We start from the raw sequence: 14806 nt of genomic DNA on the forward strand, positions 1-14806 counted from the left end.
AACAATGGAAACAGTGAGAGACTATTTTTGGGGGCTCCAAAATCACAGCAGATGGTAACTGCCGCCATGAAATTAAACGATGCTTACTCCTTGGAAGAAAAGTTATGACCAACCTAGACAGCATATTAAAAAGCAGAGATATTACTCTGCCAACAAAGGTCCGTCTCATCAAGGCTATGGTTTTTCCAGTAGTCATGTATGGATGTGAGAGTTGGACCATAAAGAAATCTGTGTGCCAAAGAACTGATGCTTTTGAACTGTGGTGTTGGAGAAGACTCTTCAGATCTCCTTGGACTGCAAGGAGATCCAACCAGTCCATCCTAAAGGAAATCAGACCTGAATATTCATTGGAAGGACTGATGCTGAAGCTGAAACTCAAATACTTTGGCCACCTGATGCAAAAAACTGACTCACTGGAAAAGACCCTGATGCTGGGCAAGACTGCAGGCAGGAGGATAAGGGGACGACAGAGGATGAGATGGTTGGATGGCATGACCAACTCAATGGATATGAGTGTGAGCAAGCTCTGGGAGTTGGCAATGGACAGGGAAGCCTGGCATGCTGCAGTCCATGGGGATGCAAAGAGTCGGACATGACTGAGCAACTGAAATGAACTATACTGAGGAAGATATTATTAAACACAAAAGTGGGTATAGTAACTCCTTTGGGCTAAATAATTCTTTCAGTGCATGTTCCATCATACCTTGTTATTATATGGTTATTGGCTTGAAACGATTTAAAAGGTCTCAATTCAGCATTGCAAGGAGCTCTTGCTTATAAGGAGTCATTTTGACTAGAACTGGAAGAATGCTAGAGGTGAGTATTCACACACTAGTCAGATGAAAATATTCCACTCACAATAGAAAGTCCCATATACACTAAGATGTGTAACAAGGTCTTAACCATCAGACCTTTTGGTATACTATAAGCTTTACTTTTGTCTCCAACAGAAGGTGAATTTTACTCCAATAATGGAATGCTGATGAAATTGTTGGAAGGCTTAAGAGAAATAAGACATGTTGTCCTGTAAAACATCACCTTAAAAATAAACCAAATGAATTATTTATCAACTTGTGTCTAACAGAACAGCCAAACTGAATTTACTTATGCTTCTTCCTCTCATATCCAAAATCAGATTTTAAAGGAACATATCATAGAGCAAATGACAGGAACCCAAGTCATACAAATGTAGAGCACTTACCCCAGACCGCCATGAAAACAGCAAAGAAAACAGTGGCGCCATTGTCAAAGAGGTGGGTCACCTGGGAACATGAATCACAGTTAAACTAGTGTCTTATATACAATATTCCAATTCACATTTTTCACATTCTGGAAAAATAGCTCTGATGATGTGATGAATTTTAAAGGGTTTCTTTGGGGGATATTCATTTTAGATCCTAAGGAAGAAGTTTTTTTTTTTTTTTTTCCCAGACTGTGAAATAGTTTGGATATGGAAAGAGAATTTGCTCCATTTATGTGAGTATCACTTAGTTGAGCATGGATCAGCAGCCCCAGCGGTGCTATTAAGAATTTCCTTTGTGCGTTATAAAAACTAACACACATCTACATATGGATAGGTTTGTATTTAAGACCGGTAGGTATTCGTGTTGCTGCTGTTAAAGGTTTCTGATTTTCCCAGCACTGGTTTTAATGCCTCATTTATTCTCTTTGAAAACATGTCTATTTTGTGTGTATAGTTTTGAACAAATATTTTCTGGGCTGCCCTCTGGACTTCAGCACTGTAAAGAAGAGCAACCCATTAACACAAACCACTTCTACCTTTATTAAAACCTCAGGTAATCACTACATTTACCTCTTATTCATAACACAGAGACAGCTAGCAAATACTTTATTGCTAGAATAATACATTTTATTGCAATCACCATGGCAGAAAGCAAAAATACCTATTTTTGCTGTAAAACTGCCGAACTCATTTCCGCCTCCAGGATAAATCACACCACTACCAGGCCAAATTGAAATGATGATGGATACGTTCATAAAATGCATAACCTTTTTTTGGTGCTTTATAGCTCTCTATAAAGTATAGTTTACTGTCCCCTGGAGAACATGCCAAGTATAAGCAGGTCTTTTCCTATTATATCAGAGTACAAAATATTTCAAAATTTTCCACAAGTTTATGACTTATTTCTTTAAACATAGGGGAGATGGGCAGCATTTAAATACTTAGTGTGAGACAAGTCTAAAGCCAATTTATTTTGATGCCAGAAGGAGTGTTATGCTGTGTACATCAGGTTGTCAGCATCAAGTTAAGCCTGAAAGTCCTAGTGGTAGGTGGGTGGTTTATGCCCCTTACTAGGGTATTCCGTGGTGGAAACTCCCTGCACCATCAGGGAAGATTCTGGAATGGACTGTGGTTGTCACTGTTCTGGGCTGTGTGGATCAGCTTTCGTCCTCTCTGGGTAACAGGTCTCTCTCATGTAGGTCACTAGGAGTCACGTGGCTCAAATACAGCCCACAGGAGTCCTTCCCTGGGATTGGTATGCAAACACTTGGACAGACACGTTTTCCAGCTGCAGTTACCAATCTGGAAATATGTTTATCAGGGTGAATGAATAAGAATGTCCAGTCCCTCCTAAGATGGTGAGCTAGGATGAGCTGATGGCTCCCTCTGCCAAAATCAAAGTCAGAGAAACAGGATAGTCGATTTCAGGAACTGACAGAACAAAAACACAGAAACAAGAGCCTGAGAAATGCTGGGGGAGTTAGAAGGCTGCTGTAATGTGTGTGTGTGTGTGTGTGCACGCGGGCATGCGTGTGTGAGATGGTGGGGGTGGAGGTGGTTCCCAAGCAGAGTGAGAACACAGGATAGAGAAATATCTAAGTCCCATTCTAGCCCCTACGTCAGTGGTACTAGAAAATTAGTTTCCCTTCCCTAGGCAATCAACTACAGCAGGGCAAACCATGAGGGCAGGTATCCGTGGGTGATATCAGGGATGCTCAGTCCTGTTTTGTTGGAGGAATGAGGGATGTCTCAGGCTTTCGCTTCTCAGTGCTTTCCCTCTTAAACCCCGGGGATGGTTGGTTACAGCCAAGGGGGAGAGCCTTCTCCCAATTCTGCGTTGTTCTAAGCAGGCTTAAAAATGATAGGGGCCAGAAAATTCCTGCACCCAGTGGTGCCTGGGACACACTGTTCTCTTCTCTTTGTAAATTCACCAGGATTGACCTGGCTTCTGACCCTCACCCTAAGTGACCGATACTTCATGGGACCAGCACTCACGGGCTAAAATAACAGGATATCTGGGGAAGTCAACTGCTTCCAAAAAACTCCAAACTAGGCAATATACACTTTCTGAAACAGACATTGATGATATCTGAGCACTCTAAACTATTCATGATGCTCCTTTTAAGGAATTATAGCTCCCCTAAAAAAAGAATTTTACTCAGGGTAGACCTTTCACATAACAAACACCCCCAAGCAAAAAATAACTGGGCTTCTAAGATTCCTCAAAAGCAGGATTTTTACACCTGAGTCATTTGTGCTTAGCTCACAATCTTTAAACAAAATTATATTACTGAACAAAGTCTTCTGATTCTCAGCACCACCTCTCTATTTCCCAAGCTCACTCTACTGAATTTGTCCTCATCCAGACAGGTCTATCTGCGTGTTCACCAAAGGAAGGGAGAGTATTTTGTGCTTTTTTGGATCTTTATAGCACATACTAAGAGCCCAGATCTTTCTAAATTCACTGCTGGCTGCCTATCCTCCCACCAGACTGGCCACCTGCAGGGCTAGAGACAGCATGAATGGGCAGGCAGGCTCCTGGGCTGCTGATCAAATATTCTTACACTTAAACTCTGCAATGCCAGCCATATACTCAGAAAAATCCAAGTCACAGTGATTGCAGAGGTTACATAAAATCTGCCAACCCCTTTCATACCTGAAATCTGGGTAAGCTGATGGGCAGTGGGTCTTGGAAAAGTTTCCATCAGTCTATACAGCCATTGCTTTGCATTAGTGATACTACCCTTCAGTAATAAACCCTAGAACTTCAATGAACATGCCTAAAACTTTAATAAAGTAAGGTATAATATCAGAAAGGGGTATGTAATAACACACAGACATAATGGTTCTATGCAATTTTTTCAAAACACTTTTTTTTTTTAAATCTTTTTTTTTTTTATTAGTTGGAGGCCAATCACTACACAACATTTCAGTGGGTTTTGTCATACATTGATATGAATCAGCCATGGATTTACACGTATTCCCCATCCCGATCCCCGCTCCCACCTCCCTCTCCACCCGATTCCCCCGAGTTTGACATCTACTGTCTTCTTTGGTCCTCATGACATGCCACGGGGCAGAGAGGGCAGCTATCAATGCCTGCACTTTAAAGATGAGAAAGCTTATGCTCAAAGAGGTTGTACATGTGCAAGGTCAAGGCAGTAAGCAGCTGAGCTAGCCTTCAGTCTAGGTCTTTTGGATAATAATGATGGCGAAGAGGAGGAAAATGACAGCAGGTGTCATTTACTGAGATCTTGCCATTTGCCAAGCACTATACCCACCTGGGGCTCAGACAGAAGAATCTGCCTACAGTGTAGGAGACCTGGGTTCAATCCCTGGGTTGGGAAGACCCCTTGGAGAAGGGAATGGCTACCCACTCCAGTATTCTTGTCTGGAGAATTCCATGGACAGAGGAGCCTGGTGGGCTACAGTACAGTCCATGGGGTTGTAAAGAGTGGGACACAACTGAGTGACTAACACTTTCACTTTTCTCATGCTCATCATACACCTTGTCACATTTAAAAAATAAAACAGTCCTCATGTTCTCCATTCCACAGATGGGAAAACTGAAGCACAGAAGAGGTTACATAATGTGTTCCTACACTGACCAGTGGTAAAGAGCACAGTCAAGATCTGAACCTAACTTTCGCTGATTCTATCAACTGTTCTATCTGCTTCCTGTGATAATAATCAGAGCCATAACATAGAAAACACATATGCAGTAAAAAGATATCTGAATTAGAGTACTAAATGATGAAGATAAATCTCTCCTACAAAATAAACTTAAGAATAAAAGATCAAAATGGACAGAAAGAATGTGGTCACCACTGTCTCTCGGGAAGGTATATATTAAATTTAATCCGACTAAAATACTGCATATTTGAAATTACCTTGGCATAAACGCAGCTGTCTGACAGCCTCATGAATGGACAGTATTTATCACACACAGGACACATGATGATATCTGTAGCTTGGCAGACTTCTTTACTGGAAAAGAGAACAGAAAAGGATTGCTTTTTGATTTAATGACATAACAGCATTTTCTTCCCCTTCAATTTCACCAGAATAGTCGACCAGTAAATAAGATTCAGTAGATCAAATTTTTGCCCTTGAAAGCTTCTTAGCCTTTTCTTAGTTATTAATGTAACCAAGTGCCTACATAGTTTTATAGTTTGATAAACCTACTTATTTATCAGGCTGTTTCTTGGCTTTTCCATACTAATAAGTTAAGCTCAGGAAAACACATGAAGCAAAACATTGATGGTTATATCTAAGATTATACAGGAGTCATTTACAATATTGCACAGGTTTGAAGACATTTCATACTGAATTATGGGAAAAAGGAGACACCTTAAAGCGCCAGCCTTATGTGTCCCCCATCCTGACAATTTATGCTTTGATTATATTACGTTAAAATGAACACAAGTTAAGGACTATCAAATTTCCCTGGAGAATAAATTGTTTCTTTTACCATTAGTGATATGCAGATGACACCACCCTTATGGCAGAAAGCGAAGAACTAAATAGCCTCTTGATGAAAGTGAAGGAGAAGAGTGAAAAAGTTGGCTTAAAACTCAACATTCAGAAAACTAAGATCATAGCATCCAGTCCCATCACTTCGTGGCAAATAGATGGGGAAACAATGGGGGGAAAAAAGTGCCAGCCTTAATTTCAATGTGCATGATAAATAAGAATGAATTATGGAGGAAAAAATACTAGGGATTAGTTCTGGGAGAAAATTACATCTCATTAATGGTTTCCCCAGAAATTAAAATATTTTTGAAGGTCACTTCTAGTTTTGCAATCACTTCTAAAAGGCACATTTCTTATTTAAGGTCATTGTCCAGCTTTGTATTAAGATCTCTATGAATACCTTAGACTACATTCTAGTGAAAGAGCCAAGATAATAATTGCTAACATTGACTCATTCACAAGGTCCCAGCAAGTTGGTGAGATGTCTTTCTTACAAGTGTCTAGCTTACAGGTCTGTGTAAGAACACACAATTGATAAAAAGATAATTAACCCACTATTTTGCAGTAGTAGCAGGAAAAAAAGGTAAAAAGGTCAGAAAGAGAACAACTTTGAGCCAGTGAATGAAAGCCATTTGTTCTGTGGATACATGTTTGTGTGCTCAGTCGTGTCCAACTCTTTAAGACCCCATGGACTGTAGTCCACCAGGCTCCTCTGTCCATGGGATTCTCCGGGCAAGCATACCAGAGTAGGGTGCCATTTCCTCCTCTAGGGGAATCTTCCCGATCCAAGGATTGAACCCACCGCTCCTGCATTGGCAGACGGGTTCTTTACCACCGAGCCACCTGGGAAGCCCTCTGTGGATTCACAGTGACTTGTATATTCATAAAAGTGAACTCCTTGGTACCTAGAGACCACAGCAGCAAGGGCAATGGATGGATAGATTTTGTGAATTGAACCTTTAGAATTTTCCCAGGAGACTGGAAAGATGTTAAAATGAATAGCTAAGTGGACCCACAGTCTGTAAACACAAACAAACATCTCCAAACATAAGCAAAGGCAGGCTCACCTAGAGCGCTCCATACCTGACTTGGCAGTGATCCAGAGTGATGACGCCATACAAAAAGACAAACAGTCCAATGAAGGCAGCTGGGAAGAGCATACCGGTGTACCAGCCCAACCAGGCAAAATACAACCCAATCTTCTCTCCAAAGTACCGCCTGTTTACGATACAAAAGTCTTGCAAATTATATTGAAGTGTTTATAGTCAGGCATTCTAACACTTTGGCCAGTCATGTAACTTTGGTGGCCTTGCTGATAACCATACAGACAAACTAAGCCAAGAGAGTGGAATGTTTGACCAAATCTAGGCTCTGGACTTAAACTTCTTTTCCTATTACTCTAGAAAAGAAATAGTATGAACCCTTTCATCCAAGAACATGATCATACACAAGCTTGTTCTGAAAACACAGGACAAACCCAGCTCATTCGGGAAATCATGTATAATACTGTTAATCATGAGGAATCAGGGGAATCTGAAGACTTGGTGCCAACATATAATATTTTTGCCATTTCTGAGTGTGTGTTTGTTAATGTATGTATTATATATATATTTAAGAATAGTAGACAAAATTACTGCAAAAATCTTTAGACACCCCTTTTAGTATACTATAGTTTTATAAGATGTTTATAATGCTAGAATCATAAGATATCACTAAGAAAGAACTCTACTGAGACTTAGTATGAATCAATACTGAGAGCAACTTTCCCTTTTAAGTGAGGCCTTTTCACAGGCATCAACATCTACCTCTCTATATATTTTTCTGAGACTAACCAGTCTGCCTAGTGCCCTGTGGTCTGTGAAGTTTGAAAGTGTCCAGGGAATTCCTTGGTTTTTATTTCTTAAATATTATTATTGTGTTTTCTAGCCCACATTTCATAACTTAGAGCTTAATTATTTCTTAGTCCAGTGTAAGAATATTCTAATTATTTTTTATTCTCATTCTAGACAAATGTTGACCATCTGTCTCTGAATACTGTCTGCTGCTCTCCTCCTACACAATGGCTCCTAAAAATGATGGATTATTATTTATCGTATCTCCTAGTATATCTCAACAGAAACCTTCCTCTTCCAGAAGACTTTTACAGCATATATTCATATACATATAAATTCATTTATTCATTCAACAAATTAAAAAACACCTGCTCTATGCCAAATACTGTGCTAAGTGCTGGGAATATAATGGTGAGCAAAATAAGCTTGGTCCCTACTCCTCTGAAGCTTGTGGGTGACAGAGGAGACATATATAAATCAGTTAAAGAAATAAGCTTCTAGTTAGAAAGCTGGGAAAAGAGAGGAGAGGGACATAGTGCAATAAGCATGGATAACAAGGCAATCTGATGACTTTAGCCAGGGAAGACTTCTTCCCTGAGGCGGTGACTGTTGTACTGATGAATGAAAGTTAACTGGGTGGGATAGAGTTTTTCCAGCAGAGGAAACAGAGGCCCTGTGGTAGGAGTGATGTTGGTGAAATAAGGGCAGTGTGCTGGAACACTGACAACAAGAAAGGGACTGGGACTTCCCTGGTTGTCCAGTGGTTATGACTCCGCCTTCCAATGCAGGAGGTACAGGTTTGATCCCAGGTTGGGGAGCTAATGCCTCGTGGCCAAAAAACCAAAACATAAAACAGAAACAATATTGTAAAAAAAAAATCCAATATAGACTTTAAAAGTAGTCTGCATCAAAAAAAAATCTTTCATTTTAAAAAAGTGGAAAAAAATAAACAAATTTTCCTTTAGGAACCATTATTTAGTTTTTGTCATTAAAAATAATATCAAGATGTTTCCCTGTATATTGTATCTTGTAAAATGTGTGTGTATACACACACATAAATTTTTATCTCTTTTTAAGCCACTTTATATTAATTCTTATTTGACATAGTTGTGAGAATTTTACATATATTAATTCATTAAGTGTTTATATAAAATATTCACAGAGTGGTTAAGCAACTGACCCATGGTCACACATTTAGTAAGTGTTAAAGTTGGGACTTGGACTTGACACTTCTGGCTCTAGAGTCATGCTATTCTGTCTCTCCATATTATATTATATTATCATGCTATTCTACTCTCTATATTTTATTTTATTTTTTTTTCTCAATTGTAGCTCACCTGGGAGTCTTTTTTTTTTTTACATTTCAGTGGGTTTTGTCATACATTGATATGAATCAGCCATGGATTTACACGTATTCCCCATCCCGATCCCCGCTCCCACCTCCCTCTCCACCCGACTCCTCTGGGTCTTCCCAGTGCACCAGGCCGGAGCACTTGTCTCATGCATCCCACCTGGGCTGGTGATCTGTTTCACCATAGATAGTATACATGCTGCTCTTTTGAAATATCCCACCCTCACATTCTCCCACAGAGTTCAAAAGTCTGTTCTGTATTTCTGTGTCTCTTTTTCTGTTTTGCATATAGGGTTATCATTACCATCTTTCTAAATTCCATATATATGTGTTAGTATGCTGTAATGTTCTTTATCTTTCTGGCTTACTTCACTCTGTATAAGGGGCTCCAGCTTCATCCATCTCATTAGGACTGATTCAAATGTATTCTTTTTAACGGCTGAGTAATACTCCATGGTGTATATGTACCACAGCTTCCTTATCCATTCATCTGCTGATGGGCATCTAGGTTGCTTCCATGTCCTGGCTATTATAAACAGTGCTGCGATGAACATTTGGGTGCACGTGTCTCTCTCAGATTTGGTTTCCTCAGTGTGTATGCCCAGAAGTGGGATTGCTGGGTCATATGGCAGTTCTATTTCCAGTTTTTTAAGAAATCTCCACACTGTCTTCCATAGCAGCTGTACTAGTTTGCATTCCCACCAACAGTGTAAGAGGGTTCCCTTTTCTCCACACCCTCTCCAGCATTTATTGCTTGTAGACTTTTGGATAGCAGCCATCCTGACTGGCATGTAATGGTACCTCATTGTTTATTTTTTTTCTGCAAAAATTAAACAACTGAATGTAGCCATGAAAATGCATTGCTTCTTGGAGAAGCTTCACCAAGTATGCATATCTTGGGTAAATTTTCCATTTATCTTAGTTCAGAATATGTCTCCATTGGACTCACGGTGTCACAGAAAAGGAAAAAGCAAAACAAAATAATCATTCCTCTGAATCTTCTGCTCTCAACATTGAATAATCTTGAAACAATTTCCCCCCTTAGGGGAGAATAAAAAGTTTAGAGAGCTACTTTCATTATTTTTCACATCTTTCTACCTTTTTTCAAGTCTCAGTCAGACCCCTAAACTAAAATCCAGAAAAACATCAAGAAAGGCAGATCTGATGTTGGGAATAAGAAGCCTTAAATCCTTACATCTATCCTCACTTCAAGTTCCCTGCAACGCTTCCCTTATCACTTGGTCTTCTTTAGTCCCTTGAAGAATCTGGCTTCACAGTCTGAAGAGTGATGGAGAAGGAATTGAGAAAGTTTTAGGTAGAATTGAAGCCCAGTCTGTATTATCTGAAGTACTATATTAGAAACAATAGCACAGTAATTAGCCTCCAACTAATAAAAATAAATTGAAAAAAAAAAGAAGAAACAATAGCACTTTATTTGGAACTGTCGGGCATTTTAAACTCTCTCGCTCTCTCTCTCTTTTTTTTTTTCCCCCCCAAAAGCAGAAAATTAGAACTGTCATTTTCAGTGGTAGTTGTTTTGTTTTGTTTCAATTTCTGGATTTATTTTCAAATTTGCCACAGACTGTTTTGAAATCAGTAGATTGACACTTCATTTATAGGAACTTGTTATCATGGGAGTTAAAATGGCTTCTCAGACCAAAAAAAATTAAAAAAAATAAAAATAAAAAAGTGGGCTGTTGAGGTGGGCAAAGGCTAAGCCTTGATGGGCCTTGCAGACCATACATTGACTTTTGTCCTGAGTAAACTGAAAAATGGTGAAAGGATTTTAGCCAATCCAGCCCCCTGGACAGCAAGGAGATCAAACCAGTCAATCCTAAAGGAAATCAACCCTGAATATTCACTGGATGGACTGATACTGAAGCTGAAGCTCCAATACTTTGGCCACCTGATGTGAAGAGCCAGCTCATTGGAAAATACCCAGATGCTGGGAAAGATTGAGGCAGGAGGAGAAGGGGGCAACAGAGGATGAGATGGTTGGATGGCATCACTGACTCAGTGGACACGACTTTGAGCAAACTCTGGGAGACAGTGAAGGACAGGGAAGCCTGGTGTGCTGCAGTTCACGGGGTTGCAAAGAGTTGGACAGAACTTCATGACTGAACAACAACAGCAGCAACGGACGTGACCAGATTCACGTCTCCAGGGTAGAGAATGACGTGGAAGGGCCAGAAAGGAAATAGGAAGACCAGGTAGAGGAAGACAGTCATAGTCCAGGTCACAGGTGAAGGCAGTAGGGGCAGAGGAGACACTCGGTGTGATCTGAGAGAGGTGGAGGAAGCAAAATCTAGATATAGGGCAGGAACGATTTAAGATATGTGATTCCCCAGTTGTTCAACAACATCATTCCATTCAAATCTTGCTTGTGTTTTTCATGCCCCTTCCCCTTGGCCAACACCAATCCCACTGCTCTTCTATGCCTCAGCTCCACGGGGCCTTACACAGGAGCACTGGCCCATATCCATCCTTCCATTTTTCCTAATTGCTGTCCAAATTTTGGCCTCTATCACACACGTTACCAAATTATGCAGAGCCTTGTTTTCCAGTTGTTTCAAGTTTGCAGGGCTGGTTTTCCTGAAGGAAACCATGCATTTCTCAAAGCCAGAGACCACGGGTTCTCTGTCCTTGCCAACGGTACTTAGTTTTATACTAGGAACACAATGGATAGTTAATGAATACTCATCAAAAAATTGCAAAATCTTAATCAAGAAACTGTCATGGATGGGAGGTGCTTTGCCAGGACTGACTTTGATTCCTGCCCCCCCGCCCCGCCTTCTATTCTATCACATATTGAGACTGGTCAAAAGTAAATGGTCTCATCTCAGAAAACATTTTTCACTCTCTCAAGTCATGTGGATCATTTGTTACTCACACCCAGAAGGGGTCACAATTCATCAGTGTCATTGGGTCAACAGGAGTAAACTCTGTAACAAGGACTCTGTGAGGAAGAACGACTACCCAGGGAGATGAAATATAAGGTGAGTTGTCTTATTATTTCATTTTCCTCTGGGCTCATTTTTTAAGGGCTCGAGGAAAAGTGATATTAATCCACCTAGTCTAAGACATAAGGTATGATTTTCTTTTTAATAAGGAATCAATGAAGTGTAGATTGTCATTACCCAATCTGAATTATCAATTTCTAAACAAAATAAACATTGCCCATGGCAGAATGTTGGGCATATATAGACCATTAAAGAACATACATTTTCAATGCATGATTATCTCAAGTTAAAAGCAGATACTTTTTTGACCTGTGGAATTAAAACAATCTTTAAAGGTTATTAGTTTGAAATGAAAATTAAAGTAAGCCTAAAGTTTACTAGAATGACAGCACCCTCTCTCTCCTACTTGCCTAAGAGTTACTAATATTCCATTGTCATTAACACATGTAAGCAGCGTTACCTCTCAACAACTGTTGTTGATACTCTGTCACTAACAGTCACGTGGGTGGTGAGCGTCTTACGGAATCCTGTGAGAAGCCTGGTTTAATCTCACACACCCCTTTCTAAGTCCCTTTTAGAGGAAACACCAGCCTCAGCAGAAGGAGGCCAGGTTTACCAAGAACAATCCACGTCCTCTGATGAGCTGCCCTCTTGGGAAGAAGTCGGAAATGAGCGTCCGCTGTGCATCTCAGTTCGTTTTTCCCCCAGTGTTGGCTTGTCCCAGCTCACAGTCTGCCCTAAATTATTCTGCATAAGCTTTATGGTCACAGCTGGTTAAGAACTCACCTTACAAGATCCAAAGGCTGGTATTTATACCACACACCCCAGGACGCCCAGCACTCATAGAGCAGATGTCGGTGGTTTACCGCTCCGTGGGTTCTAATGGAGTTTTTACTTCTGTAACTTCCCTGGATAAAAACACCATGGCCAGTGAGGTAATACCCACAAAAGCCAAGAGCAAAACCCGAAAGTAATGCCAGTTCTTTTTGTTTTTATCTTTTTAAGGTAGTGAAGATACTCTGTATGATACTATAATTGTAGATGCACGCTTATTATACATTTGTTTAAACTTATAGAATGTATGGAATACATTCCATAAGATAAACTATGAACTTTGGTTGGTTATGATGGTTCAATGTAGATTCATTAATTAAAGCAAATGTTCCCCTCTGATGGGGGGATACTGGGAGAAGCTATGCATGTAAGGGAGCTGTAATACTAGTTTTTATGGCAAGAGTAGCAATAGGGATGCTATAAGGATAGATCCATTCTATTGAAGGGAAAAGAGTAGGATTAGTTATTCCGGACATAATTTTGATGTTGACGCCATGCAGTAAAAAGCCCATGCTTGCTAGAATCAGGCAGGTCTGAATGAGTTCAAATTCAGTTCTGTTACTTTTTAGCTAGGATATCTTAAACTCTCTGAGCCTTGGATTCCCAGTTCACAGTGGAACTAACAACATCTGCTTCATTAGGTTTCTTCTGTGATTTGAATGAACAGAGCATCTTGCCCAGAGGCCATGCCCAAGACTTAGGCATTCTTTCCTACTTGTCTCAAGAGGAAAGTATCAATAATTGGTAAACAGCTGGTCACACGGCCTTGTGACCAAGGGCAGAAAACTTTTACAATGTAAGAGTTGTAAGTCACCTCAAATTTATAATAATTCAAATATAATTTGACATCCTCATGGAACAAATGAGGATACCATGGGTCAGAGGAGTGGGCTTTTTTTTAAGTTCAGTTAGTGTTAATGCTTGTTTCACCAACAGAAAAGGCATGCTGTCTGGAGGTAAACTTTGACATTTTAACTTGAGAAGTCCTTTCTTAGGGGGAAGTGAACAGGCCTGAGAGACAAGGAACTCACTCAGATTCTAGTCTCAGCTCACCCACCAACTCACTCCGTGACTGGGGCTGAGCTAAGCTTTCTCTAAACCTCTATTTAGGTTTTCACCATAAAACAAGGGAACGGGAGCTGCCCTTCCTGCCTCTGAAGGTTGTTATGCAGTCAAATACTATAATGAGGTTAAACTGAGAGCAAAAGTTAAAAGAGCGATTATGTTATTACTGCAGCTGCAATTACTAACTGGAAAATTCTCTTTTCATACAATGCAGGGATTTAGCAAGATATGAAAACCACAGAGAAGGCCTGGAGTTACTCTGGGGTTTCACAGTTGCATCTCCTCAGATATCAGCAGGCCCACCACCCACTCGTCTGCATAGAGGCTCCGTCCACCCACAGCTGCCCAACACTGCCCTTACTGTGGGCAAGGGGTAGGCAGTGGGAGAATGCAGTTCTCACTGAAACCCTTTATTGGGGGCAATGCCAACTAATAACCACATGGTATCCTTTGGGGACACGTGTCTTTCAAGTTCAGTATATGGTTCGAGAAAACTTTTGTGTCAAAATGTTTGCTTCTATCACACACAAAGGATCATTCCAGAAAGGTTTCATGACTGTCTATTAACAGGGTCTCAGATCAAAGCCTCTAGTTTTCTTAATGAAAAAGATTTTAAAAATTTCACTAAATACTCTGTGGTGACCTCAACACAATAAAAGAGGGAATTTATGTATCCGTATAGACGATTCATTTTGCCGTATAGTAGAAACGCATGCAACATTGTAAAGCAACTATACTGTAATAAAAAAATAATAATAATAAAAATTCTATACCACCTTCTCCATCCTCCTGGTGTTTAAAATCAAGAGAAGAAACTCCATAAGCCATATAAGAAATATATTTTGGGAAGACCTGCCATTGGCGGGTAGCTGGAACTGTCCTCCAAGCTGAGCTGACAAACCATTAACATGTTTCTAACAGAAGATTGTTAAGAAAATCTAACAGTAGTTTGACCCTGCCACTCTGTGAGGTCTTAGAGGACACCAGTCATGATACTTATCCTTATGTTCTCGGTGTCATACTATGACTGGTATGGAGGAGGTTTCAC

The 14806-nt window shown here is 40.2% G+C and overlaps 1 protein-coding gene across 1 annotated transcript in view; it reads right to left on the reverse strand.

Annotated features, from left to right (window-relative positions):
- Window positions 1-14806, reverse strand: part of ANO4 (anoctamin 4) — a 418375-nt gene that overhangs the window by 73879 nt on the left and 329690 nt on the right. The window contains exons 13-16 of the mRNA XM_061124170.1: window positions 12646-12767; window positions 6800-6934; window positions 5134-5230; window positions 1202-1262 (exon numbers count right to left, since the gene is read on the reverse strand). Of these exons, the coding sequence (XP_060980153.1) occupies window positions 1202-1262; window positions 5134-5230; window positions 6800-6934; window positions 12646-12767 (415 nt within the window). The remainder of the gene's footprint in view (window positions 1-1201; window positions 1263-5133; window positions 5231-6799; window positions 6935-12645; window positions 12768-14806) is intronic.

The sequence above is a fragment of the Dama dama genome, chromosome 22 (genome assembly GCF_033118175.1).
Source record: "Dama dama isolate Ldn47 chromosome 22, ASM3311817v1, whole genome shotgun sequence".
NCBI lineage: Eukaryota > Metazoa > Chordata > Mammalia > Artiodactyla > Cervidae > Dama > Dama dama.